Consider the following 27,492-nt stretch of genomic DNA (forward strand, 5'->3'; position numbering starts at 1 on the left):
CACTGCTTCACACTGACACACCAAACTCACTGTGTAACACACCGCAAACAGCTGTTTGCGTAGTGACGGCCATGCTGGACTGGTGCGCACCATGGCGAGATTGCTCTTCCTCACTAAGTGATGTCAGGTAATCTCTGACTGTTTTATCAACTTTCAATGGTTCTTTCTATACAATTGTTAAAGCTTACATCTATTTTTTTAAATACTTGTTCTGCTTGCTGTTCAGTACCTGCAACGAGAATCTTTTATGGAGGGCAAGACTGTCATTGTGAGTGACCACGAGTAATGGCCGGGGAATCCTGGTTCGATTCTGGTCCGGAGTGGGAGCCTAAGAAACGGCTACCACCACCACGCATCCAAGGAAGGCAGCAGGCAAGCTGTGGGCAAAGGAGCAGGAACGGCTACCACATATCCAAGGAAGGCAGCAGGCATGGCATGCACATCCCAAGGTAGTGACCAAAAGGAGGACTTCAAGGCCCTGCTGTAGATGACACTGATAGACTGTACTACCTGTAACGAGAATCAGTTATGGAGGGCAAGTCTGCCATCCATTCAAGTGAAAGGTATGCACTGACTGCCAGGTATAATACAATGTGCAGTCAAAGATGCAGTGAAAGGTATGCAGTGACTGCAAACAGCTGTTTGTGTAGTGACGGCCATGCTGGACTGGTGCGCACTATGACGAGAGTGCAGGTGATGGTGGCTTTCCAGCCCATATGGCTGAGGGAGTTGGATGACAGAACAGTGACTGTCCAGCTGATCAAATTTGGTCTGTCCACAATGAAGCAACAACCTTATTATCTTTGGTGTGCCACCCCCTGAGACACTCATATAGCCGTCGGTCATTGCTTCATTGTGATACGCAAGCCCCTTCACCGCGGCAAGATAATGATCACGAAGGGGAATGGGCACATGTACATGCCTATTGTTTTGTTGTTGCAGCTGCACTGCAGCCAGAAAAATTAGGCAGGCATGTACACACACCAGAAAAATTATTATAGCAGCTGCTGCTAGCAGTGGCCTTAAAAATTCAGGAATCTGCCTGGAGTCCTGGACCCTGTTGGTGGTGGCGGAGAAGGCAGTCAAGCGGACTGTGGGCAGAGGTGCTGTGTGGAGAGCGAATTAGTCTTGGGTCAGGCAGCCTGTCACACAGCGTGCAGGCAGAGATGCTGTGTGTGGGGACTGACTTAGTCTTCGGGCGGGCAGTAGCCCTCCGGGATCCATGCCTTATTCATTTTGATAAAGGTGAGGTACTGAACACTTTTGTGACTTAGGCAACTTCTCTTCTCAGTGACAATGCCACCAGCTGCACTGAAGGTCCTTTCTGACAGGACGCTTGAAGCAGGGCAAGACAGAAGTTGAATGGCAAATTGGGACAGCTCTGGCCACAGGTCAAGCCTGCGCACCCAGTAGTCCAAGGGTTCATCGCTGCCCACAGTGTCTACATCCAAACTTAAGGCCAGGTAGTCGGCTACCTGCCGGTCCAGGCGTTGGTGGATCCGGAAGGGCTAAGTCGAGGCGTTGGACTAAAGAATGTCTGCATGTCCGACATCACCATGAGATCTCTGGAGCGTCCTGTCCTTGCCTGCGTGGACATGGTAGAAGGATTACTGGCAGTGGTACCTTTATTGTGTTGTGCTTTGACATTACCCTTAAACGCATGAGCTGCATCCTTTCTGCCTTCAGGTGAGTTGGTAACATGTCCGCCACTTTGTGCCTATACCGAGGGTCTAGTAGCGTAGCCACCCAGTACAGCTCATTCCCCTTGAGTTTTTTTATACGGGGGTCCCTCAACAGGCTGGACAGCATGAAAGATTCCATCTGCACAAAGTTGGATCCAGACATACTCTCCATCTCCTCTTGTTCTTCCTCAGTGACATCAGGTAAGTCCTCCTCCTCCCCCCAGCCACGAACAATACCACGGGAACGTCGAGTAGCACAAGCCCCCTGTGATGCCTGCTGCGGTTGTTCTTCAGCCGCCGCCTCCTCCTCCTCCTTCTCCAAAGAAACACCTTCCTCGTCATCCGAGACTGACTCCTCTTCCCCATACGACTCTTCCTCCTCCTCCCCCCTCTGTGCTGCTGCACGTGTTGAGGAAACATCTGGTTCTGATAAGAATTGCTCCCACAACAGTTCGTTCCATAAATGTTCCTGTTCACGCTCCTCCACAGCTTGATCCACCACTCTACACACGGTATGCTCCAGGAAGTAAGCGTACAGGATCAAGTCACTGATGGTGCCTTCACTGCGACTGACCAGGTTGGTCACCTCCTCAAACGGCCACATGAGCCTACATGCATTTTGCATCAGTGTCCAGTTGTTGGGCCAGAACATCCCCATCTCCCCAGATTGTGTCCTTTTACTGTAATTGTACAGGTACTGGGTGACGGCTTTCTCCTGTTGTAGCAGGCGAGAGAACATGACCAGGGTCGAATTCCGGCAAGTTGGGCTATCACATATCAAGCGTCTCACCGGCAAGTTGTTTCTCCACTGAATGTCCGCAAAGCGTGCTATGGCCGTGTAAGACCGCCTGAAATGCCCACACAACTTCCTGGCCTGCTTCAGGACGTCCTCTAAGCCTGGGTACTTTGACACAAATCTTTGAATGACTAGATTCAGCACATGTGCCATGCAGGGTGCATGTATCACCTTTCTAAATTCAAAGCGGAAAGGAGATTGCTGCCGTTGTCACACACCATGTTGCCAATCTCCAGCTGGTGCGGGGTCAGCCACTGTTTGTTAAGAGCAGCCAGAAGAGCTGCTCCAGTGTGACTCTCCGCTTTGAGCCAAGACATGTCTAAGATGGCGTGACACCGTCGTACCTGGCATGCAGCATAGGCCCTGGGGAGATGGGGCTGTGTAGCTGGAGAGGAGATCGCAGCACCAGTAGAGTAGAACTGCCATTCAGCCAAGGAGGAGGACGATAGTGAAGAGGAGCAGGAGGAGAAGGAGAGGAGGTGGTAGGAGGCCTGCCTGCAAGCCGTGGAGGTGTCACAAGTTGGTCAGCTGCACAGCCACGTACTCCCTGCTTGCCATCGGTCACCAGGTTGACCCAATGGGCTGTGTGAGTAATGTAGCGGCCCTGACTGTGCATGGCAGACCAGGCATCCATGGTCAGGTGGACACTTGACCCAATGCTGTGTGCCAGAGATGACACCACTTGCCTCTCCACTTCACGGTACAGTTTGGGTATCGCCTTTTTAGATAAATAATTGCGGCCTGGTATCTTTCACTGCGGTGTCCCAATGGCCACAAATGTACTGAAGGCCTCAGAGTTCACCAGCTTGTATGGTAACAGCTGGCGAGCTAACAGTTCCACCACGCCAGCTGTCAGACGCTGGGCAAGGGGGTGACTGACAAATTGGCTTCTTCCGCTCAAAGATTTCCTTCACGGACACCTGGCTGCTGTGGGCAGAGGAGCAGGAACCGCTCAAGGGCCGAGGCAGAGTGGAGGAGGGTGGCTGTGAAGGTGCAAGGGAAAAGGCAGCTGAAGATGCTGCACCTGAAGGAGGAAGAGGAGAAGGAGGGTGGCTTGTCTTTTGTGTGCTGCTTTTGCTCAGGTACTCTTCCCATTGCAGTTTGTGCCTTTTCTCCATGTGCCTTCGTAAGGCCGTCAGTCAATGGAGAAGAGGAGGAGGCGGCACTAGTTGCTGTTGGCAGCCTTAGTGGGGGTCAGTGGTCAAAGCTTCATGTGCCTCCGGACAGCAAGCAATGAGTATAGCCAATACAGTAGACAAGTAGAATCCGGGCACCAATGAACTGCAAATTCCACGTTTATTTAATCCCACACAAAGACAGATACGAGTGCATAGGGCTGGTCTAACAGCCGTTTCACAAGCAAAACACGCTTGCTTCCTTCATAAGGCCCTTGTCCCTACGTGGGTGTTGGCCTTTCCACGGCTGAATTTTTGGAGGCAGAGAGAACAGATGGCATTGCTCCAATCTGAGGCACACACATTAAAAAATTTCCAAACCGCTGAGCCCCCCTGGGGTGATGGCACTATGGTGGCATCAGCAGCTGACGTTGAAGGGCATGTTAGCTGGCTGTACATAGGTGGCGATACAGGGCGCCGGACACTGCCACCAGCTGTTTCTGACGATGATCTCCCCCTGCTTCTTTCAGGAACTCGTCTACTCCTACTCCTCTCTGACTCCTCCTCTGAACTGTCCCCCTGTTCATCTCCTCTATTGGGAACATACGTGGCATCCATATCGTCATCTTCATAATCATCCTGCCCAGCTTCAGTTGCCTCAGACACCTCCAAAACTGCACCAACAGCAGGTACTTCATCATCCTCCTCCTCCTCACACGTTACGTCCATAGTGTCGCCTAACTCAGACATATGAGGTGGTGTAACCTGCTTAGCACTTTCATCTGGTTGTAACAATTATGGCTGTGCATTATTGATTACCCCACCAAATAACTCCTGTCAAATGTAGTGTATGTGGTAAGTGGAGTAGTGCTGGTGGCTGCGGAAGATGAGGTGTTCTGTGTTAAATAGTCAACCACGTCCTGACAATCTTGGGAGTTGATGGGACGTGCCTTCTTCTGAGCACTGTACATTGGTCCCGGGCCGCACAAAATCACATCACCACGATCTCGCAGAGACCTGCCGGGTGGCCTTCCTCTGGGTCTGCCTCTACCTTTACCTGTTTTGACTCACGTAGGTATGTGGGTGCACTGAACACAACAGGTAGGTATATGCAGTGATGAGGTGGGTGCACTGAACACAACAGGTAGGTATATGCAGTGATGAGGTGGGTGCACTGAACACTACAGGTAGGTATATGCAGTGATGGGTATTACAATGTGCACCTGTCACACACAGACAGGTAGCAGACAGGCACAGTGACACTGCGTGCGTTCAATTTACGTAGGTAGGTTGTGCACTGTGAACAACAGGTAGGTAGGTATATGCAGTAATGGATATTACAATGTGCACCTGTCAGTCACACAGACAGGTAGCGGACAGGCACAGTGACACTGTGTGCGCTCAGCTCACGTAGGTAGGTGGGTGCACTGTGAACAACAGGTAGGTATATGCAGTGATGGGTATTACAATGTGCACCTGTCACACACAGACAGGTAGCGGACAGGCACAGTGACACTGCGTGCGTTCAATTTACGTAGGTAGGTGGGTGCACTGTGAACAACAGGTAGGTAGGTATATGCAGTAATGGGTATTACAATGTGCACCTGTCAGTCACACACAGACCGGTAGCAGACAGGCACAGTGACACTGCGTGCGCTCAACTCAAGTAGGTAGGTGGGTGCACTGTGAACAACAGGTAGGTAGGTATATGCAGTAATGGGTATTACAATGTGCACCTGTCAGTCACACACAGACCGGTAGCAGACAGGCACAGTGACACTGCGTGCGCTCAACTCAAGTAGGTAGGTGGGTGCACTGTGAACAACAGGTAGGTAGGTATATGCAGTAATGGATATTACAATGTGCACCTGTCAGTCACACAGACAGGTAGCGGACAGGCACAGTGACACTGTGTGCGCTCAGCTCACGTAGGTAGGTGGGTGCACTGTGAACAACAGGTAGGTATATGCAGTAATGGGTATTACATGTGCACCTGTCACACACACACAGGTAGCGGACAGGCACAGTGACACTGCGTGTGCTCAACTCACATAGGTAGGTGGGCATACCTCCCAACTTTTTGAGATGAGAAAGAGGGACACTTAAGCCACACCCCTAATCACACCCCTGCCACACTCCTAGTCATGCATACCATAAAGATTTCATAAGAAAAATATGTTGTTTTATAATTCAAACCACACTGGTCCTTTCTATCCTGGTTTTTTTTATCATTTTCCTTCATAGTAACATTTTAAAATTAGTAATATATCAATTGAAAGGATGGGAATAAAGTTTAGAGTCAATCAAACACATTTTTAGTAGAGAAATATATATATATTTACATAGAAAGAGGGACAAATGAGGAGGGAAGAGGAACAGGGCTCCCAAAGTGGGACTGTCCCTCAGAAAGAGGGACAGTTGGGAGCCTTTCAGTAATGGGTATTACAATGTGCACCTGTCAGTCACACAGACAGGTAGTGCACAGGCACAGTGACACTGCGTGCGCTCAGCTCACGTAGGTAGGTGTGTGCACTGTGAACAACAGGTAGGTAGGTATATGCAGTAATGGGTATTACAATGTGCACCTGTCAGTCACATAGACAGGTAGCGGACAGGCACAGTGACACTGCGTGCGATCAACTCACGTAGGTAGGTGGGTGCACTGTGAACAACAGGTATGTAGGTATATGCAGTAATGGGTATTACAATGTGCACCTGTCAGTCACACAGACAGGTAGTGGATAGGCACAGTGACACTGCGTGCGATCAACTCACGTAGGTAGGTGGGTGCACTGTGAACAACAGGTATGTAGGTATATGCAGTAATGGGTATTATAATGTGCACCTGTCTCACACACACAGGTAGTCACTGAATGTGCTGGGCCTGGCAGTGGCACACACAGTATGAATTATCAAGGCTGTCTATGCAAAACAAGTGTCAGTGGGACACACAGAAAAAGAAAATAGATCACAAGAACAAGATTATCTCTCAAAAGAGCTGTTGTGGGGTGCTATTTTAGCAATAAGAATCAGCAAGGAACAAGCTAACAAGCCTAAAAGAGCCGAACTAATCTTTCCCTATAAGAGTCTGCAGCAGCTGTCCCTTCTCTAATTACTGCAGGCACACGAGTGAGTAAAATGGCCAGCGCTGCCTTCCTTTTATAAGGAGGGGAGTGGTTCCAGGAGGGAGTGTAGCCTGACTGGCTACAATGTGCCTGCTGACTGTGATGTAGAGTGTCAAAGTTGACCCTAATGGTGCACTATGGGGGCGAATCGAACTTCCGGTAAAGTTTGCGGTTCTCCGCAATCGTGAACCCCCGGAAGTTCGCCTGGAACCGTTCGCCGGCGAACCGTTCCGGCCATCTCTACTAGCCAATTGAATAACATTGGTTCACAGTTTACCTGTTCTCTCCCCTGCAGACTTCAGTAACCCACCCTGTTCTCTTTCCTCTGCACTCTCATTCTCTCATTTGTAGGCTCCAGCAACCATTTTCTCTTTCCTCTGCACCCTCATTCTCTCCCCTGCAGACCCCAGTATTCCCCAGTTTTCTCTCCCTGCACCCTCATTCTCTCCCCTGCAGACCCCAGTAATCCCCAGTTTTCTCTACCTGCATCCTCATTCTCTCCCCTGCAGACTCCAGTAATCCCCGTTCCCTCCCCCTTGCACCCTCATTCTCTCCCCTGTAGACCCCAGTAACACCATGTTTGCTAACGCCCTGCACCTTCAACAACCCCTAAGTCTCTGCCCTCCAGAATCCAGTGACCATCTGTTCAGGAAGGGTGGGGGTCCCGGACTTCTAACTTCCTACCAGAGCCCCTGTTACAAAAGCCACTGAATGCTGCTATCTTGGGGGGGAGCACAGAAGCCACCAAAACATTGGCTGGATAGTGTACTGGTTAAGGGCTCTACCTTTGACATGGGAGACCAGGGTTCGAATCCTGGCTAGGTCAAGTACCTATTCAGTAAGGAGTTCAAGGCAAGACTCCCTAACACTGCAGGGTGACCTCTTGAGCGCGTCCCAGTGGCTGCAGCTCTTGAGTGCTTTGAGTCCGACAGAAGAAAAGCGCTATACAAATGTTCAGATTATTATTATTATTATAAATGCTGCTATCTCAGGCCCGAGAGCCCTAGTGTAGCTAGAACAGGCCCTGGCTATATTGACAATATGAATTTTTAATGCCAGTGTGAACTAAACTGGGTTTATTTAGTCTAGAAAAAAGACGCCTTAGAGGGGATCTAATTAACATGTATAAATACATCAGAGGGCAATATAACAGCTTGGCGGATGAGCTTTTTGTCCCTAGGCCTTCTCAAAGGACTAGAGGACATGATCTGCGCATGGAGGAAAAACGTTTTAGCCATTTATTTAGGAAAGGGTTCTTTACAGTAAGAGTGATTAAGATGTGGAATGCATTGCCACAGGAAGTCGTTATGGCAAACTCTATACCTGCATTTAAAGGGGGCTTAGATGCTTTCCTTGCTGATCCAGGGATTTTATCTGATTGCCATCTGGAGTCGGGAAGGAATTTTTCCCTTTAGGGGCTTATTGGACTATGCCTTGTAAGGGTTTTTTCGCCTTCCTCTGGATCAACAGGGATATGTGAGGGAGCAGGCTGGTGTTGTACTTTATACTGGTTGAACTCGATGGACGTATGTCTTTTTTCAACCAAAATAACTATGTAACTATGTAACTATGTAACCGGACCTCAGACATTCCCTTCAAATAAGCCCTAACACTTCTTTTAGACCAAAAATGAACACAAGACCCAGTCTTATTTTCGTGAAAACACGGTATTTATGATCCTCCCCAGGAGGAGGTTTGTTTAATACACTTTATTAAATCGCTGCTGAGTTCCTTTTAACAAAGTTTTGCTCACAGATGAACTTTAAAGTGTACCCGAGGCGACTTGTGACATGATGAGAAAACCGTGTATGAACAGTACAAAACATATTAATAACCAGGCTGTTTTACTTTGCTGCCTGAAATAGTTAATTCTTAGACATGGAAGTGACAGCTTCTGTCTTGTCAGGAGCTTGTCAGGAATATAGTAAACATCACTGATAAGCAAATTATAGCCAAAAAAGTTTTCCTGGCAGAATACAACATCTGAGGGCAGGAAGAGATAAAATACATGAACTATTGACCTTTTTCTAACTCTGGGACACTTAATAGGCTGATCACAAAAAAGAAACAAAGTACACAGTTCCACTGCGCTCAATCAGTCTCGATGTCCACACGTTAATCACTCTTGAGTGCTGCTCCACTGTTGCTCAGGGATCAGAGCAAAAACTGGTGAAATACAAAAGGAGAAAGAGAAGAGCGCTCTCTGGTGTATTAACTTTTTAATTTATGCTTCTAAGCGCAAAGCGGTAAAATAACACGTACAGCGTATATGTAAAATCAAGGCATATCACATAAGTGTAGTACGTCACCACGTCCTGATGTTGATTCATCCGCCTGGTACGCCTCTGCAATGTGGCCAGTATTGCGGGGGATCCTAGAATTGGAAAGCGCCGGCGGGGTCTGGAACGCGGGGACTCGGCAGCTGCCCTGCGTCTATTGCGTCATTATAGACGCAGGGCAGCTGCCGAGTCCCCGCGTTCCAACATCAGGACGTGGTGACGTACTACACTTATGTGATATGCCTTGATTTTACATATACGCTGTACGTGTTATTTTACCGCTTTGCGCTTAGAAGCATAAATTTAAAAGTTAATACACCAGAGAGCGCTTTTCTCTTTCTCCTTCTGTACTTAATAGGCTGACACTGATTGAAGACAGTAAAACATTCAACCTACTTTGTAAATGTTTCAATATAAAATAAAACCATTAGATATCTAAAAAAAATAAAAAAAATAAAAAATTAGGAGTAGGAGGATGAATGTAATTGTTTATCTCATCAGTTTATTTTCACCTTGGGTTCGTTTTAAATATTGATGGTCGAGGAATAAAAATACTAATTTTTCTTACATAAAAGTTTTCTTACCGGTGAAAGGGAAAGTAGTATCTACCCACCCAGGTCGCAGTGCATTAACTGGAAGAAAACAAGAGAAAAACAGTCACTACAGGCATAATTAACCACTTCACCCCAAGGGGTTTTACCCTAACACACCAGAGCAATTTTCACTTGTCAGTGCTTCTCACTTTCATTCACCAATAACTTTATTACTACATAACATGACACAATAATCTATACCTTTTTTTTTTCACCACAAATTAGGCTTTTTGTGGGGGATACTTGATTTCAGTAATTCATTTACCTTCTATGCATTTTAAAGGAAAAAAAACGAGAAAAAAAGAAAGCGATAAACTATTTTTCAAATTCCATCCCCTATACTTTTAAAATAGGCAATGCTACTATAAGTAAAACCAACACATATTATTTGCCCGTTAGTCCCGGCTATCACAATATTTAAATTATGTTCCTAGTACAATCTATGGCGACAATATATTATTTGGAAATAAAGGTGTCATTTTTTTCTGGGTTTTTGTGTGTCTGGTCAATAATTACAAACCATTACGTACTAAAATAACAGTAATAATATACCCTTATGACATACATATTAAAAGCTAAGTCCCTCAGGCAACTATTTATGTTTTTTTTTAACAATTTTTTTTAACAAGTGTTTGTTTGGTGGTGGTGTTGGGCTTTGAAAGGGATTCATTTTAATTGTTAATTATAAATGTATGGCGTGTGAAATTTTACTTTTTTCCGCCACTAGATGGTGCAACAAAACACTATTCTGGGTGACCAGGAATTGTTAAATTTTCACTATTTTGTAAACTTTCACTATTACGAATGAACATGGGTCATGTCTATTTATTCCAGGCACTGGGATTGGTTCAGGGAAAACTTGTTCCCCTTCACCAATCACGGATCTCTGAGTTCCGATGAGTACGAGTGGCGGGCAAGTCTGTGTGCGCGCATGGCGGTGGCGAGCAGCTCATTAAACCGCCATGGAGCCATTAAGAGGCTCCAGCGTGATGTTTTAATGTAAAAAGGGGGCTGGGGAAGAAATGGTCATAGTATGACGTTTTAATGTGGTGGCTTGCCGCTAAGAGGCTAAAATGTTAACAATGAAAACCGTAAAAATGTGGCATAACATACCAAATGAGGTGATAAAAATAAAATAAATAGCCGATTTGTGAAAAATATAGATGGTCACAGTCATAGCTAAAGGATGGTATAGAAATAGTTTGCTTCAAGTGTGAGAAATTTAGGAACATGAATCTATGTAATCTTCACCAGTGGTGCTCAAATACCCCTTTTCAAAATTCGAGTTAGGTCGAATTCGAATAGTAAATTATTCGAGGTCAGTCGAATATTCGAGTCGAATAATTTTTACTATTCGATTCGACCTCGGAATTCGAGCTCACTATTCGAGTCGGTATTCGAGCTCATTATTCGAGCTGACTATTCGAAATGGCCTTAAATAGCTTCCAACACTTGTTTTGAGGGTGAATGATGCAAGAAACCTCTTTTTTTCCAAGTAACAACAGCAAGTGATTATGTGGGGATGTTCCTTTAAAAAAAAAAAGTTGAAAAGAGAAGTTGTGTCCAGAAATTTGTTCAGTACTGTATATACTTCTTCTTCTTCTTCTTTATCTTCTATATCTTCTTCTTCTTCTTCTTCTATATCTTCTTCTTCTATATCTTCTTCTTCTATATCTTCTTCTATATCTTCTTCTTCTTTTATATTGTCTTCTTCTTCTTCTTCATCTTCTTCATCATCATCTTCTTCTTCTTCTTCATCTTCTTTTTCTTCATCTTCTTCATCTTCTTCATCTTCTTCTTCATCTTCTTCATCTTCTTCATCTTCTTCTTCTTCATCTTCTTCATCTTCTTCATCTTCATCTTCTTCATCTTCTTCATCTTCTTCATCTTCTTCTTCTTCATCTTCTTCATCTTCTTCTTCTTCTTCTTCATCTTCTTCATCTTCTTCATCTTCTTCATCTTCTTCTTCATCTTCTTCTTCTTCTTCATCTTCTTCTTCTTCTTCATCATCTTCTTCGTCTTCATCTTCTTCATCTTCATCTTCATCTTCTTCTTCATCTTCATCTTCTTCTTCTTCATCTTCTTCTTCTTCATCTTCTTCTTCTTCATCTTCATCTTCTTCATCTTCTTCATCTTCTTCTTCTTCTTCTTCTTCTTCTTCATCTTCTTCATCTTCTTCATCTTCTTCTTCTTCAATATCGTCTTCTTCTTCACTTATTTCTCTTTTCAAATTTTTTTTTTTAAAGAAATGCAGCTATTTTTGAGCGTAACAAATAGCTGGTGGCGCACGCATGTTGGAAGCGCCATTGTATGTGCTCCCTGGCAGTGGAAACACACAGACAGCAGGAGGTAAATTCAGCAGCAGGAGGAGGAGGATGAGTGTGTGGCAGCAGGCAGTCAATGAGGCAGGCAGCGTGACATAATAGCCCTGGTACCTAGCGGTGATACCAGGGCTGTAAATAAACACAGCAGGCAGGAGGTCCCAGACAGCGGTCGTGCAGCCCACATTGTGTCCAATACACAACTGGGACAACACAGTTTTCAACCCGGGCACCTCAGAAAAATTAAACCTTTTTTTGGGGGGGGGGGTTTTTGTTTTGTTTTTACAACAAATTACACAGATATAGCTATTTTTTGACGTAATAGCTGGTGGCAGAGTGGCAGCAGAAGGTAAATCTGTGTACCCTGGCAGTGGGAAACACAGACAGACAGACAGCAGCAGCAGCAGCAGGAGGAATGGAGGAGTAATTATGTGTGCAGCTATTGTTTGACGTAATAGCTGGTGGCAGACTGGCAGCAGAAGGTAATTCTGTGTACCCTGGCAGTGGGAAACACAGACAGACAGCAGCAGCAGGAGGAATGGAGGAGTAGTGTGAGTGTGGCAGCAGGCAGGCAGCGTGACATAATAGCCCTGGTACCTAGCGGTGATACCAGGCCGTAAATGAACACAACAGGAGGTCCCAGACAGCGGTCGTGCAGCCCACATCGTGTCCAATACACAACTGGGACAACACAGTTTTCAACCCGGGCACCTCAGAAAAATTAAACCTTTTTTTTTTTGGTTTTTTTTGTTTTGTTTTTACAACCAATTACACAGATATAGCTATTTTTTGACGTAATAGCTGGTGGCAGAGTGGCAGCAGAAGGTAAATCTGTGTACCCTGGCAGTGGGAAACACAGACAGACAGCAGCAGCAGCAGGAGGAATGGAGGAGTAATGTGAGCAGCTATTGTTTGACGTAATAGCTGGTGGCAGAGTGGCAGCAGAAGCTAATTCTGTGTACCCTGGCAGTGGGAAACACAGACAGACAGCAGCATCAGCAGGAGGAATGGAGGAGTAGTGTGAGTGTGGCAGCAGGTAGGCAGCGTGACATAATAGCCCTGGTACCTAGCGGTGATACCAGGCCGTAAATGAACACAACAGGAGGTCCCAGACAGCGGTCGTGCAGCCCACATTGTGTCCAATACACAACTGGGACAACACAGTTTTCAACCCGGGCACCTCAGAAAAATTAAACCTTTTTTTTTTTGGTTTTTTTTGTTTTGTTTTTACAACCAATTACACAGATATAGCTATTTTTTGACGTAATAGCTGGTGGCAGAGTGGCAGCAGAAGGTAAATCTGTGTACCCTGGCAGTGGGAAACACAGACAGACAGCAGCAGCAGCAGGAGGAATGGAGGAGTAATGTGAGCAGCTATTGTTTGACGTAATAGCTGGTGGCAGAGTGGCAGCAGAAGCTAATTCTGTGTACCCTGGCAGTGGGAAACACAGACAGACAGACAGCAGCAGCAGCAGGAGGAATGGAGGAGTAATTATGTGTGCAGCTATTGTTTGACGTAATAGCTGGTGGCAGACTGGCAGCAGAAAGTAATTCTGTGTACCCTGGCAGTGGGAAACACAGACAGACAGCAGCAGCAGGAGGAATGGAGGAGTAGTGTGAGTGTGGCAGCAGGCAGGCAGCGTGACATAATAGCCCTGGTACCTAGCGGTGATACCAGGCCGTAAATGAACACAACAGGAGGTCCCAGACAGCGGTCGTGCAGCCCACATCGTGTCCAATACACAACTGGGACAACACAGTTTTCAACCCGGGCACCTCAGAAAAATTAAACCTTTTTTTTTTTTAATGGTTTTTTGGTTTTGTTTGTAAAACAAATTACACAGATATATAGCTATTGTTTGACGTAATAGCTGGTGGCAGAGTGGCAGCAGAAGGTAAATCTGTGTACCCTGGCAGTGGGAAACACAGACAGACAGCAGAAGGGCAGTACACAGCAGCCCACTGTAGGTGTAAAATGTGTGGCTGCAGGCGACGTAATAGTCAAAGTGAACCAGGCTGGCTTAGTGAGCAGGAGCCAGGAGGTGGTAAAGGGTGGTAAGGCACATTAACGATGGTTCTTAGCCAGTTCATGTCCCCCTCTCGCCGACAACAGGGGCCAGGAACTCGCCTTCCACCCACGCCTGGTTCATCTTGAGAAACGTCAGTCTGTCCACAGACTTGTGAGACAGACGTGAGCGTTTCTCGGTGACCACACCACCAGCTGCACTGAAGCAGCGCTCGGACAGCACGCTGGAAGGGGGGCAGGACAGCACTTCCAGGGCGTACTGCGCCAGCTCGCTCCAGATCTCCAGGCGCTTGACCCAATACTCCATGGGATCAACAGGGGCATCGCTGTCAAGCCCGCTGTAGGACCCCATGTAGTCAGCCACCATGCGGGTCAGGCGCTGGCTGTGACCGGTGGAGGATGCTGCTGCATGCACCTCCTCTCTAGTCACTGCTGCCGGAGCCTCTACAGTCCTGTAGAGCTCATGGCTGAGAGACAGCAGGTCTGTGGGGCGCTTGCTGCTGGATGCAGGCACCTGCTGCTGCCTCTGTGCTGGCTGCTGGACAGTGGGGGTGGAAGGCTGGGGGAAGGCTTCCTCCAAGCGCTCAACAAGGGCCTGCTGCAAGCTCCTTATTTGTTGCGCTGGGTCTCCTCCTGCAGGCGGCAGGAACTGGCTCAACTTCCCCTTGAGGCGTGGGTCCAACATCATGCTGATCCAGATGTCCTCCCTCTGCTTCATCTGGATCACCCTGGGGTCTCTGCGCAGGCACGTCAGCATGTGCGCTGCCATTGGGAAGAGGCGGGCCACGTCTGCTGGCACATCGACGGCAGTGCTGCTGTCCTCATCCTCCTCCTCTGCCTCGTCAGCCTCATCCTCTCTCCACCCCCGCACCAACTCAGCTGCACTGTGCTGCTCCCCCTCATCACCAGCAAGGTCAGGGACCTCCACCAAGTCCTCCTCCCCCTCAGAGGTGGACTGTGCAGCTGCTTGCCGCTCCTGCTGGTCCAAGGCTGCCGCTCCCTGTTCCAGCAAAGCATCGAGGGCCCTGTTCAGCAGACAAACCAGGGGCACCCACTCGCAGACCATAGCATGGTCCCTGCTCACCATGTTAGTGGCCTGCAGAAAGGGAGCCAGCACTAAGCACACCTGCTGCATGTGCCTCCAGTCATCATCGGGGACGATGGACGGGATGTTGCTGGTCTTGTCCCTTCTCTGAGCGGCGGAAACAGTGGCCAGGGCAAGGTACTGGTTGACAGCGTGCTTCTGTTCAACCAGACGCTCCAACATCGCCAGGGTGGAGTTCCAGCGAGTCGGAACGTCAAGGATCAGCCGATGGCGTGGCAGATCCAGCTCCTTTTGCACGTCTTCCAGGCTCGCACAGGCTGCAGCCGAGCGCCGGAAGTGACGCACAACGTTCCTTGCCGTTTCCAGCAGTTCGCCCATCCCCTGGTAGGTGCGCAAGAACTTCTGCACCACCAGGTTTAGCACGTGGGCAAGACAGGGGATGTGGGTCAGGTTTCCCCTGTCTATTGCGGCAACCAGATTGGCCCCATTGTCGGCCACCACCTCTCCGACTCTGAGGCCTCTGGGGGTCAGCCAAATCCTCTCCTGCTCCTGGAGTTTGGCCAACACATGGGTTGCCGTCAGCTTGGTCTTCCCAAGGCTGACCAAGTGCAGCAGCGCTTGGCAGTGGCGGGCCTTCACGCTGCTGCTGAGGCGGGGGGTTTGGCCAGGTGTGCCGGAGGATGGCAGAGGATCGGAGGAACCTGCTGCAGTTCCCCTGACCCTGCGGGGTGGCACCACCCACTGTGTTGCTGCTGCTGCTGTGCCCGCTGCTGCTCTCCCATCCTCACCCCCTTCCACCAAGCTGACCCAGTGGACAGTGAAGGACAGGTAGCGGCCTGTCCCGAAGCGGCTGCTCCAGGAGTCCATGGTGACGTGGACCCTTTCACCAACCGCGTGCTCCAGCCCTCGCTCCACATTGGCCATCACAAAGCGGTGCAGTGCAGGAATGGCCTTGCGGGAGAAAAAGTGTCTGCTGGGGAGCTGCCAGTCTGGGGCTGCGCAAGCAAGCAGCGCACGAATGTCGCTCCCCTCCTGCACGAGCGTGTACGGCAGGAGTTGGGAGCACATGGCCCGTGCCAGCAAGCCGTTCAGCTGCCGCACGCGACGGCTGCTGGGAGGCAGAGCCCTAACCACCCCCTGGAAGGACTCGCTCAAAAGGCTCTGGCGTGGCCTTTTGCTGGCACGGGAATCAGCAGACACAGCGGAGGAGGCCACTGAGGACTGGCTGCCAGAACAGGCCTCAGTGTCGGCGGCAGGAGTTGCAGAGGGGGGAGGAGCAGTGCGTTTCCGCACTCCTGCTGGTGCTGCTGGAGGAGCAGGAGGGCGGGTGGCTGCTGTTGCTGCTGCTGCTGAAGGCTGTGCAGTGATGGGTGTGGTGCCACTGCCAGCACCAGATGCCTTCAGTCTCTGGAACTCCTCATGCTGGTGGAAATGTTTCGCAGCAAGGTGGTTGATGAGCGAGCTGGTGCTGAACTTTAAGGGGTCTGCACCTCTGCTCAACTTCCGCTGACAGTGGTTGCAAGTGGCGTACTTGCTGTACACAGTGGGCATGGTGAAATATCGCCAGATTGGTGACAGAAACATCCCCCTACGGCATGGAAGCGCTGCTGCCTGTCTCCCTGTGGTGGTTGGGGGGGGGGCTTGGGGGGCTTGGGTGCGGCTGGTGGTGGTACTGGCAGATGCTGCTGCTGCTGCTGCTGAGCCTGAGACACCAGCAGGCTGTGGGACCTGCCTACTGCTGCCAATGCTTGCAATGATGCGCCTCCTTGCAAGGCCTACAAGAGCATCCTCCTCCTCCTCCTCAGAGCTGCTGAGGACGACATCCCCTGGAGGTGGTGGCACCCAGTCTCTGTCTGTCACCGGGTCATCATCATCCTCCCCCTCCTGAAACATGTCCTGCTGGGATGATGACCCCCCAAACTCCTCTCCTGATGCATGGATGGGCTGCTTGACTGTCGCCACAGTCTTGCTGTCCAATCCCTCATCCCCCAAAGTGCCCATCAGCATCTCCTCCTCAAAATCGCCAACAACAGCAGACAATACCCTGATGGTGCCTGGGGTAAAAATACTGCTGAGTGACAGGTCGCCAACTTGTGACGGTGAACTGGCCTCCTCCCCAGACCCTGCTGGGCGGCTGCTGCGAACAGGGGTGGTGGTGGTGGTGGTGGTGAGGGTGGAGGCCTCGGATGCAGAGCTGATGGCGGGCTGCTCATCCTCCGTCATGAGTTGCACCACAGTGTCTGCATGCTTTTCCTCAATGGGACGTTTCCGACCCGGCTGGAGGAAAATCGGAGCAGGTGCTACACGCTGCTGCTGCTGTGTCTCTGCAGCGTAAGTTGCAGATGCTCCTGCTGGGCGGCGCCCAAGGCGTCCACGGCCAGTGGCTATGGGAGGAATGTTAGCCACTGACGCTGCTGCTGCTGCTGCGGAACTGTGCATGGTGGCGCGGCCGCGGCCTGCCACAATGCTGCTCCCTCTCCTCCTGATTCCCTTGCTGCCCTTCCCCTTGCCCAAACCGCGCTGGCTGCCACTTCCAGACATCTTCGATGTTTTGGGCGTATAGACAAAAGTTTTTTAAAAGGGCGGGTGAAAAGTGGGGTACTTTAATGGAGTGGGTTGGTGGGTGAGGTGACTGAGTGAGTGTCCCTAGTACAGTAAGTAAGTAGTAACAGTCAGGAAGTACAACTAGCAGTTACAATAATCAGTAGTAATCACAAGTAAATTTAGTGTGTGTACACTACAGACAGTGAGTGCACGCACGCGCAAACACGCGCAGGAGCTAGCCTATGAACAGTGACTGAGTGAGTGTCCCTAGTACAGTAAGTAAGTAAGTAGTAACAGTCAGTAAGTACAACTAACTAATTACAATAATGAATCAGTTATCAGAAGGAAATAGAGTGTGTGTAGTGTGTGTACACAGACAGTGAGTGCACACACGCAGGAGCTAGTAGCCTATGAACAGTGACTGAGTGTCCTAGACTCCTAGTACAGTAAGTAGTAACAGTAAGTACAACTAACTAATTACAATAATCAATTACAATAATCAATCAGTTATCAGAAGGAAATAGAGTGTGTGTAGTGTGTACACAGAAAGTGAGTGCACACACGCAGGAGCTAGTAGCCTATGAACAGTGACTGAGTGTCCTAGACTCCTAGTACAGTAAGAGTAAGTAGTAACAGTAAGTACAAACAACTAACTAATTACAATAATCAATCAGTTATCAGAAGGAAATAGAGTGTGTGTAGTGTGTGTACACAGACAGTGAGTGCACACACGCAGGAGCTAGTAGACTATGAACAGTGACTGAGTGTCCTAGACTCCTAGTACAGTAAGAGTAAGTAGTAACAGTAAGTACAACTAACTAATTACAATAAGCAATCAGTTATCAGAAGGAAATAGAGTGTGTGTAGTGTGTGTACACAGACAGTGAGTGCACACACGCAGGAGCTAGTAGCCTATGAACAGTGACTGAGTGTCCTAGACTCCTAGTACAGTAAGAGTAAGTAGTAACAGTAAGTACAAACAACTAACTAATTACAATAATCAATCAGTTATCAGAAGGAAATAGAGTGTGTGTAGTGTGTACACAGACAGTGAGTGCACACACGCAGGAGCTAGTAGCCTATGAACAGTGACTGAGTATCCTAGACTCCTAGTACAGTAAGTAGTAACAGTAAGTACAACTAACTAATTACAATAATCAATTACAATAATCAATCAGTTATCAGAAGGAAATAGAGTGTGTGTAGTGTGTACACAGAAAGTGAGTGCACACACGCAGGAGCAGCTAGTAGCCTATGAACAGTGACAGTGAGTGTCCTAGTACAGTTACAGTATATAACTACAATACTAATACAATCAGTAGTAAAGGACAGCAGAAATACTGGTATAGAATAGAGAGAAATAAACAGAGGACAGGAGGACAGCTGCCCACACAGGCAAGGCCCTGAGGCCTAAAGCTGTAAGCCTGCAGCAGCTGGCCTGTCTCTATGTAACACAAATGCTACTAACTAAAATACAATGTCTAACTAACTAACAACAATATAGGTGTGTATAGGAGGTGTATGTGAGCAAAAACGCTAGGTAAATGACCACAATAGAGCTCTTGCTAAGCCAAAGCACAAAGGAGCAACTCTCTCTCTGTACAAGTCTCAGGCAAGCACGGAGAAACGGAACATGGCGGCCGCTATTTATAGGGTAGGGGCTGGCCAGGGTCCCCCTCTGTGATTGGCTGCCGTCAGAGGGCCTGGGAGCCCTCTGATTGGCTCTAAGGACATCAATCTGGGCTATGACGCTATTCGAGCTCGGTACCGAGCTCGAATAGCGTCGTTTGCTCGAATAGCTCGAATAGTGAATGGGCTATTCGAGTGTACTCGAATAGCCCATTCGAATAGCTACAGCTATTCGGAGCTCGAATACCGAGCTCGAATAGCTGGAAAAGAGCTCGAATATTCGAGCTACTCGAATATTCGAGCTCTGCTGAGCACCACTGATCTTCACACAAAACAATAATAATATGCAAATAAGGAGCACATGTTCCTCCAAAAGCACACATACCTCCCAACTTTTTGAGAAAAGACAGAGGGACACTTTAAGAAACACCCCTGCCACACCCCTAACCACACCCCTCGCCATGCATATCAAAGTATTCGGAAGTTAAAGCTTTAGTTTTATCAAACCTAATCCTTGCTATCATCATTCTTTTTTTTCTTCATATTAATATTTTTAAATCATAAATATATCAATTTAAATGATGAAGATAAAGTTTAAAATCATATAAACACATTTTTCAGTAGAAAAATAAATATATTTACATAGATCTTGACATCAGTACTGAAAGAGGGACAAATGAGGAAGAAAGAGGGACAGAGGGATTTGATTCCCAAAGAGACCGAAAATGGGACAGTTGGAAGCTATGTACCCATGTCATCACGTATGGTATGGCACAGGACAGCCTAGTCCATTATATATGTTCCTTATTAATATTTCATCTAAGGTGACTTAGGTTCATATGAAGCAATTTCCCAGATTAATGGGTCGAATCAATAATTTCTGACACGTGTGATCTGCTTCTGATCGATAAGGAGATTGATTTTCAGATCAGTACTGCACAAAATTGGAGCGAATCAAACATGATAGAAAATATCAATTCAACTTGTCAGTCTGACAGGACACTGCATGGTGTTCCACCCTCAGCATGCCACAGAAACAGTCCTTAGTAAGGTTTCTAATCACCTCCTAGTTGCAAAATCCAGGCAAATTTCTGTTCTACGACTCTTCAACCTTTCCTTGACATTTGACACTGTTGTCCTGACTGACGTCACTGATATGCTCTGCTTCTCAAGACCCTCTAGTCACTGGGGATCAAGGGCTTAGCACATTCCTGGATTCGCATTTACCTATCCGAATGCTCCTTCACGGTGTCCTATTCCAATACAACTCCTCCCCGCGCCCACTGTCTTGTTGGAGTACCGCAAGGCTCCGAACTTTGTACCTCTCTTCTCCATTTACACTTATGGCCTGGGACAAATAGTACGATCTTTTGGTTTTCAATATCACTGATGAGATGCTATGCTGATGAGACCCAAATCAATTTCTCTTCCCCTGACCTCCCTATACTATTATCTCAAGTCCTCGATTGTCTATCTACATGCATGTCATCTTATTTCCTTAAACCTAACATGAACAAAACATGCAAAAAGAGAATAAAAGGAGGAGACTGAGAGCCCAATATAGTGCAGTATCTTTGTAAATCACAGTTAAATGTGGAAGATAGCATAGGGCAGTTATACTTACAAAAGTGGGTTACCAATTAGGCAACCACTGTATAGGCAGGTGGGGAGATTATGACTGGACCCCACTCAGGTAAAGAAGTCTCTAGATAGGAAAGGGGTAACACCCCTCCACCAAAGGTAGACTAGACAATGTTGAAAATTCTTGAACAAAGGCGCCAAAATAGGCTCAAACCGTTTAAAAAAGGGAGGTTGTGGTGGACTCACCTCCCTAGTAGACAAACAGACTCGCTGTCTGGAGTAATTCTGGACTCTCATTTAGGCCACATATTAACAAAAATAACTACAGCATGTTACTTCCATCTCAAAAACATTTCCAGAATTCATTTCTTCTTTTCACAGGAGACAACCAAAATGCTTGCACTTGCTCTAATCCTTCCCCGTCTTGACTATTGTAGCACCCTACTCTGGGGTCTACTAAAAAACAGACTTGCACCTCTCCAGTCCCTACTGACCTCTGCTGCCTGCCTTATCCATCTTTCCTCCCACTCCTCTTATGCTGCCCCTCTCTGCCAATCCCTACTGACATCTGCTGTTTGTCTCATCCACCTCTCCACCCGCTCCTCTGAGGCAGCCCCTCTCTTCCAATCTCTTCATTGGTTACCAATTACCCAAAGGATCCAGGTTTAAACCCCCTCACCCTATCATACAAAGCTCTACACAAATTGTCCACTCCTTATATTTCCTTATTTAATCTCTGCCTCCTCTGGAACTCTCTCTCACAGCCTATTCATTATGCTCTGAGCCTGGAATCCTTCAAACATGCTCTCAAAACACATCTATTCAGACAAGACTATAATTTGCTGTAATGCTGCAATGGAAACTCACTGCCTCATCCACTACGGGAAGGGATCTACACCTAGTGTCTCCACTCCACTACCCTCTAGATTGTAAGCTCACAAGAGCAGGGACTTCTCCCCTAATGCCTCCACCCACTACCCTCTAGATTGTAAGCTCACAAGAGCAGGGACTTCCCCCTAATGCCTGCACCCACTACCCTCTAGATTGTAAGCTCACAAGAGCAGGGACTTCCCCCTAATGTCTTCACCCACTACCCTCTAGATTGTAAGCTCACAAAAGCAAGGACTTCCCCCCTAAAGTCTCCACCCACTACCCTCTAGATCAGGCATGGGCAAACTCGGCCCTCTAGCTGTTACGGAACTACAAGTCCCACAATGCATTTGCCTTTATGAGGCATGACTGTGGCTGTCAGACTCCTGCAATGCATTGTGGGACTTGTAGTTCCTTAACAGCTGGAGGGCCAAGTTTGCCCATGCCTGATCTAGATTGTAAGGTTGCAAGGGCAGTGACTTCCACCTCGTGTTTCTTATCCTGCTGTAATTTATCATAGATGTACCAATTTTAGTTATATCTCAAGCCATGCATAAACTATGTGTGTATTTGTACTCTTATTGCTGGAAGTTATGATTGTACAGTGTCTTGAACCTCTAATCTATATATGTTCCCTAATATCTTTTTTTGTACTTTGTATAGCCTTACGGAAGATGTTGGTGTTGTATTGATTAAAGATGGTGTGTACCAGGCCTAAGAAGAGCTAATGCATGAGATAGACAGATTAGGAGAGATAAATCATGGGTTAAGTCATTTAAAGAGACACTGAAGCGAAAAAAAATGATGATATTATGATTTGTATGTGTAGTACAGCTAAGAAAAAAAACATTAAGATCAGATACATCAGTCTAATTGTTTCCAGTACAGGAAGAGTTGAGAAACTCCAGTTGTTATCTCTATGCAATAAAGCTATTAAGCTCTCCGACTAACTTAGTCGTGGAGAGGGCTGTTATCTGACTTTTATTATCTCAACTGTAATTGAACTGTTTACTTTTCCTCTGCTAGAGGAGAGGTCATTACTTCACAGGCTGCTCTGAAAGACTCATTTTGAATGCTGAGTGTTGTGTAATCTGCACATATTATAGAATAATGCAATGTTAGAAAAAACACTATAAACCTGAAAATAAAAATATGAGAATATTTTCTTTGCTGCTAATCTTCTAGTAATTATTCATAGTACACAACCAATTCATTATATCATATATATTTTTTCGCTTCAGTGTCTCTTTAAGGGAAGATAAATTGTGAGTTAATAAGTGTCACAAGCCTGCATGGAGATACAGGGTTTGACCACAGTTTGCAGTATACAGACACTGGAATCATGAAATAAGGTGCGAAAATAAAGGTTTATTGCAAATGCAGGCATACATACAAACATGAATGCAAATATGATACAAACCCATACACAGCACAAAATATATACAAACAACTAGGGAAGCAGTGACAAATGAATACAGCAACCTGGCTGACTAACTAACTAAATATATACAGCAAATATACACAGATTTACATTTAAATATATTGATTGTATACAATCAATCACAGTACATCGGGCATGATATCCGAGTGAGCAGGAGAGCAAGGTTAGTAACAGGTTATCAGACAAGCACGGTACCAGGGATTAGGCAAATAACAAGGTCTAGGCAGGATAACAGGTTCAGTAACAGGTAAGCAAGACATGGTTCAAGACAGGATACCAGGATGTTCAGAAACTCAGACCTGGAAGTGTACAAATTCTGGCAATCAGCAGGAGGAAGAGGCAGTACATGTGATTAGTTAAAGCAGTATTGTCACCATAAAAATCAAATTTCAACAGCAACTGGTCTGAGTGTATTAAGTGATAAAGATGCTATTCCTGCATTCAAAACGTTTTATGCTGTTATGGTTTGGAGTTATCACATACTTTAGGAGCACTGGCCCTAGTGCCAAACAGTGCCAAAAAGTTGATTGCTGGGAGTTTTTTTGAATGCTGGGAGTTCTTTTTATCTATAATATATTCTTCCTTTTCTATTTATTTCCCTGCCTAGCTGATCACTTGTGTTTACAAGCAAGGCTGAGGTGACTCAGTGACTGGATGTGTAAATAAAAAGACTCTGGGAGGAGGGCAGCTAATGAATACACAATGAGCAAGAGAAAGGAGGGAGGAAACAAGAGTCAGGGAGGATATGATGTCAGCATTAGCTTGGCAAAATGGCAACTGCCTAGAATAGGATTTTCTGCTTTTCCTTTGTAAAATTCACAGGAATCATTACGTGGATAGCACAATACATCTGTTATGTAAGTAGAAGTAGTATTTATCTACTTATATATGTGTTTTTTATTTCTAGGTTAGCATGGGTGTCGCTTGTTCTTTAACACATCCTGTGCATCCTGCATACTGCAGCTGGTGGCGAGAGTTCACTTGGAGCCATCCGGAGGCCAAACGGGGAACTGCAAGTCCTTATAATAGTATCAACGGGCCCCTTGCTGGTGGATGGTGGAGGTTCAGGACAATGCAAAGTCCTCAGAGCCATCTGCTGGTGGAATAATGCAATTTCAGTCCTGATCCATGCTGCCACCAGCAGGCAGAAAGCAGCAGCACAAGGTTCCTGACTATAAGTAAGGCGAGCTCAGCAACAGAAAATTTTTGTGAATCAGCCCAATTATTTCTGCAGAAAAAACAAGACTTTAACAGATTATCAGAAAAGATTGCCACTTTCTAACCTGATCAATTCTTCTATAGGATCCCCGTTGTCGTAGATTGCCACTGCTACAAGCCGTGATTGCTTGATTTACCACTTTAAAACTGGAGAACACTAAAGCGGCAATCTAATATCGGATTTCTACTTCTTTATAATCGGGCCACTTGGTCCTCCATAATGATTATTTCCTCTGTGGTGATCATTTCTTATGCCAGGCTGCCAAGTAGCCCAGCGACAGGCAGCATGTCATGCCCTGTGCAGTGGGGGCACTGAGGAGGAAGGTCTACTGCCTGGATGGCACTGATAGCACCCCTGTACCTCACTCCCATCCCCCCAGGAAAGGCTTTCTACACCATTTATAGCGTTTTTACACTGGAGTAGGGTTCAGATTGTAAACTCTTCCAACCAAGGAACATGACTATGTACGCTTAAAAGTGCTGCAGATTATGTCAGTGCTATATAAATAAATGATCCCTATGGTAGGGATTAGACTGTGAGCTCCCTCTGAGGACAGTCAGTGACATGACTATGTACTCTGTAAAGTGCTGCAGAAGATGTCAGAGCTATATTAGTAAATAATAATAATAATAATAATCATAAAGTAGAACATTAGACTGTGACTATGGTAGGATTAGATTGTGAGCTCTTCTGAGGACAGTCAGTGACATTACTATGTACTCTGTAAAGTGCTGCTGAAGATAGCAGCACTACATCAATACATGATAATAATATGGTAGGACATTAGACTATGACAGGATTATATTGTGAGCTCCTCTGAGGAAAGTCAGTGACATGACTATGTACTCTGTAAAGTGCTGCAGAAGATGTCAGTGCTATATTAATACATAATAATATGGTAGGACATTAGACCATGACTATGGTAGGGATTCTATTGTGAGCTCCTCTGAGGACAGTGAGGCAGGGAACACACTTGCAGGGCCATTTTCCCCTGCGTTTCCCAGGTTTCCGTTGGGTTTTGTGGTCGCGTCTAACGCGTGCGTTTTTCCGCGTGTGTTTCCGTGTTTATTCGATTGCATGGCATGTAGTGCCATGCAATGTGCGGGAAAAAGCAGAAAACTGTGCGGGTACAAAACGCGGAAAAAAGCGCAAACTCGCACAAACGCATGCGGCGCAGCGTTTCCTGAGGTAGGCTATCAATTTCAATAGCCTTTAAAATCGTGCGCATTTTGCCGTTCGCGGCAAAACGAGCAAAAACGCATGTAGTGTGTTCCCTGCCTCAGGGATATGACTACATACTCAGTAAAGTGTTGCAGACGATGTCAGTGCTATATAAATACATAATAATATGGTAGGACATTAGACCATGACTATGGTAGGGATTAGATTGTGAGCTCCTCTGAGGAAAGTCAGTGACATGACTATGTACTCTGTAAAGTGCTGCAGAAGATGTCAGTGCTATATTAATACATAATAATATGGTGGGACATTAGACCATGACTATGGTAGGGATTAGATTGTGAGCTCCTCTGAGGAAAGTCAGTGACATGACTATGTACTCTGTAAAGTGCTGCAGAAGATGTCAGTGCTATATTAATACATAATAATATGGTGGGACATTAGACCATGACTATGGTAGGGATTAGATTGTGAGCTCCTCTGAGGACAGTCAGGGATATGACTACATACTCAGTAAAGTGTTGCAGACGATGTCAGTGCTATATAAATACATAATAGCAATAATAATAATATTACTACCCCACCCTTGTAGATGTAAGGTTATCTGCAAAATATTATCATTAAAACGTTTCAGTGTAAGGCCCCTGTGAGAAAATGGCATTTAGCCAGACCCCTTCTCTGGGATTACCAAACAAAACAGAAATCTCAAGGGATATAGGGGGCAGGGCAGGCTTTCAATGTGCTGAAGTTTCCGGCTTAGAGATGGGGTAACCTTCTAATGGAGCCGTGTTGGATTACCATAATAATACCACCCAACATTACAGCTCATTCCCATCTCTCATAAACCATCACGCTGAAGCTTATCGCTGCTGCCAACAAGGGCCCTACAAACCCCTCTGTCTCATCATCATGAGCAGCTCAGCTCAACTATTCCCCCTCCCTACCCAGCTCAAGTACCATATGTGTCACCAATAGCAGCTCTGTGCTGGACATATTGGGGGGGGATTAGGGACAGTATTAGGGACAGTGAGAGGAAATGGAAAATGTCTGTGTCATTTATTTAAAGCAAAACTCAGAATGGTCTGAATAGTCAGAATATTTACTCTTATTCTGCAGGCAGCAAACGTGTGTCTGCTGTGGCCTGATGCAGAGGAAGACTAGCAGAAAAGACAGACAGGTAATGAGGTACAGAGGTACAGTGACCACTGACAGGCTGTTATACAGAGAATGTGACCACTAGTGTTACATAGACAGGCTGTTATACAGGGATGCAGTGACAGGCTTGTTATACATAGATACAGTGACCACTGACAGTCTGTTAATCAGAGATACAGTGACCACTGAAAAGCTGTTATACAGTGACTGTGACTACTGGTATTGCATAAACATGCTGTTATACAGATATAGTGACACTGACAGGCAGGGGCACCGCCAGCGTACAAGTGAGGCATGCCCCGCTTGGTGCCTCACTGTAAGGGGGGGGGGGGGTTCTGCTGCTGGCGGCTGCTCCTGCCCACCGCTTCAGTAATCTGCCGCCTGGTCCCCTCCTGAAACCCCAGGTCCCCCTCCTGCCCGGCTGCTCTTCACACCGCATATCAGCGGTGACACACAAGCAGCCAGCAGCTAGGCAATACCCAACAGTGGTGCGAAGTAAACATCACTTCCTGTATAACAGCAGCATCGTTATTGAGCATTGCATCGCTGCCGGCTGCTTGCATGTCACCACTGATATGCGGTGTGAACAGCAGCTGGGCAGGAGGGGGATCCAACAGGAGGAGGGGACCGGGCGGCAGATTTGGTAAAAGGGGGGAGGGAGATGGAGTCAGACTACCAATTCCTGACTACCTATTCTGGCTATACCTATTCCTGGTTACACCTATTCCTGACTGCACCTATTCTGACTACCTATTCCTGCCTGCACCTATTCCTGACTATACCTATTCCTGACTATCTATACTAGTAACACCTATTCCTGGCTATTTATACTGGCTGCACCTATTTCTGGCTACCTATACTGGGGCACCACATGTAACTGGCTATCTATACT

General features: G+C 46.8%; 1 protein-coding gene across 1 annotated transcript in view; it reads right to left on the reverse strand.

Annotated features, from left to right (window-relative positions):
* The window catches only part of LRP3 (LDL receptor related protein 3), a 95,491-nt gene that overhangs the window by 34,278 nt on the left and 33,721 nt on the right, over nucleotides 1-27,492 (reverse strand). The window contains exon 2 of the mRNA XM_068260130.1: nucleotides 9,582-9,629. Within this exon, the coding sequence (XP_068116231.1) occupies nucleotides 9,582-9,629 (48 nt within the window). The remainder of the gene's footprint in view (nucleotides 1-9,581; nucleotides 9,630-27,492) is intronic.

Source organism: Hyperolius riggenbachi, chromosome 11 (assembly GCF_040937935.1).
Source record: "Hyperolius riggenbachi isolate aHypRig1 chromosome 11, aHypRig1.pri, whole genome shotgun sequence".
Lineage (NCBI taxonomy): Eukaryota > Metazoa > Chordata > Amphibia > Anura > Hyperoliidae > Hyperolius > Hyperolius riggenbachi.